This window comes from Tachysurus vachellii, chromosome 10 (assembly GCF_030014155.1).
Source record: "Tachysurus vachellii isolate PV-2020 chromosome 10, HZAU_Pvac_v1, whole genome shotgun sequence".
Taxonomy (NCBI): Eukaryota; Metazoa; Chordata; class Actinopteri; order Siluriformes; family Bagridae; genus Tachysurus; species Tachysurus vachellii.
This window is the reverse complement of record NC_083469.1, coordinates 15,398,691-15,401,190: the sequence shown is the minus strand read 5'-3', so window position 1 is coordinate 15,401,190 and position 2,500 is coordinate 15,398,691. Positions and strand designations below refer to the sequence as shown.

General features: G+C 38.4%; 1 protein-coding gene across 1 annotated transcript in view; it reads right to left on the bottom strand.

Annotated features, from left to right (window-relative positions):
• tmed8 (transmembrane p24 trafficking protein 8) overlaps positions 1 to 2,500 on the bottom strand; it is a 10,745-nt gene that overhangs the window by 1,380 nt on the left and 6,865 nt on the right. The window contains exons 5-6 of the mRNA XM_060879833.1: positions 1,060 to 1,350; positions 1 to 55 (exon numbers count right to left, since the gene is read on the bottom strand). The exon at positions 1 to 55 is cut by the window's left edge and continues 1,380 nt beyond it. Coding sequence (XP_060735816.1) covers positions 1 to 55; positions 1,060 to 1,350 — 346 coding nt within the window. The remainder of the gene's footprint in view (positions 56 to 1,059; positions 1,351 to 2,500) is intronic.

Here is a 2,500-nt window from a genome sequence, read left to right as displayed (position 1 = left end):
GACTTGGCTGCAGTTTTAGACCCTTTCTCCACATCTCCGGGAACCATAGGTCCAGCTAGAACATACCAAACAAACAATGTCTTATGTTTAATTCGGCAGCAGTACATAATCACAACTTACAGGAAGAACCAAAAAGCAAATCACATGTGGATACTTTACAAATGACCCTACAAAATCAACAAGATGGCAAGCAACACTGGTACACTTCTTGTCAATGCAGCAAGCATAATTATTTGATTTATAGATATACCAATATTTACATCCATAATCACTCCATATCAGATGCTGGCAGCTAAGGAAGCTAGATAAAATCAGTCCTATTCAAGTCTCTACTTGAAGTTTCATTATACCACAAAAAAAAGCACAGCCAGTTCTCAGTGTTAACATAAAAATGCAGCATAAACTATATGGCCAAAAGTGATCCTAAACAGTGCTAAACACACAAGATAGCTTTGTATGGCATTGCATTTAGATCTGGAACAGTTACCACACCCCAGTCCAACTCTCCCAACATCCGTGCCAGACCTCATTAATGCCTTTGTGGCTGAATAAGCAAATCTCCACAGCCACACTTACATCCGGTAGAAAGAGTATAGAGTGCCAGGGAAGTGTGTGTGTGTGTGTGTGTGTGTGTGTGTGTGTGTGTGTGGGTGGGTGCCAGCCAATGTGTTGCCCTATGCATGTTACAGAGATTCATTGGAACTAATTGTTAAATTTACAACTGGCAAAACTGAATGCTCAGATTATTATATTATGCATGAAATATTGAAAGGAACTGAACACGGTGTGCAGGAACACAGATGACTTGGATTTCTAAATCAACACCAATCATCAGTCAACACAAATCCCATAATCCTTTTCATTATCTAACTACCAGCATCTGTCAGCACAGAGATTACAATTACGTACACAGTCTAAACAAATAAAGAGAGAGCTGAATGGGTTGCCAACTGATGTGTTAAAAATATTATAAATCAAAATAAAACATTTAATCAAGTAGCAGTGTTTAAAGCTGATAATGAAACAAAGGCATGAAGAAAACAGAAGCCATTTCCTGACCTTCAAGCTCATAATCTTCATCCTCATCATCACTGGATTCACTTATGTGCACCGTTATGTTTCGGGTGGTAACAGGTGACCAGTCAAAGTAAACCCCAAAGCCGATGTCATATCCATCTGTAGCAAACTCCCAACACACACGCTTGGCCTCTGGGATGGTAGGTACGTGGACGGTCATAATGTCTCCACGGTAAACAGTGACCACACTGTCTTTCTCTTGACGCAGCTTAGCCTTCAGCTCTTTTAGTGCCACAGTGGTCCATGTGTTGGCTGGCTGCAAAGGTGGTAATGCTGCAACAGAGTTGGGTTTTTTTTTATATACAAAATTCAAAGACTGATTCAAGCATGAAAAAAAATTCTCAAATGTAAAGTAATAACTGCCTAAAATTCTGAATATATATGAAATGAATAACATTTGATTCCAAGGGTTATGGCTGTATTTTCAAAAAGTCAGTAAGGAGAAATTTCATTTTGTCTAGATATGATAATGTTGGGATTCCTGTGCCATGTGTTCTGGATTCCTGACAGAGCCCAAAGACTTTTGTCTCTGTTGTTCTGTCAGAGAATTGAACATCTGGTGAAATACTAGCAATATTATAGCAATCTTATAACAATCTATTAAAGTGTAAAACCTAAACGCTAGATTATTTCCATGCTGGCAAAAAAAAAAAAAAAAAACTAAATAAATAAATAAAAATACACTAGCCATCTTACTAGAGGAACATCAGGACCCATTGCTCATTTACGCTGCAGTTATCCAAACAGCCTGTCATCATGTGACAGCAGCAGCACAACACAACATACAGATACAAGTTCAATTAATAATAATAATGAAAAAATGTGATCTCAGTGATTTTAACTGTGGCACGGTTGCTGGTTCCAGGTCAGTTGGTTTTGTGGAGAACTGCTGATCTTTAATGTTCATGCAAAGCAGTTTCCAGGCTTTATGAAGAATAGTGAAAAACAAAAATAACATCCAGTAAGCATCAGTTCTTACCTAGAACTCCTAAATGGTGTTAAAGAAACACCTTGTTGATGAGAGATCTTAATAGGCTCAAGCTGACACAAAGGACTCGTTACAACCATGCTGAGCATTCTTAACAATATACAACATGTCCAACCTTGAGGGGGAGTTACAATAGCAGAAGACCACACCAGCTTCAATCCTGTCAGCCAAGAGCAGTGATTTAAATCTGCATGGGCTAAAAGTTCATTAAAAACTGAACAGTACAAGCTCAAATAGTGACCAGGCTTTAACAGCCCAGTCTGATCTGATTATAATCTGAAGCTCTCGGTCTGTATCTGTTCTGTTCTGCAATGATCAGCTGATTAGATAACCGCATGAATGTGCATACAGATGTACGACTGTTCATATTAAAGTGGCCATTGAGTGTATATAAGAACATTTGAGAAAACTTTTGTGGGTTGTCTGCTAGAATTC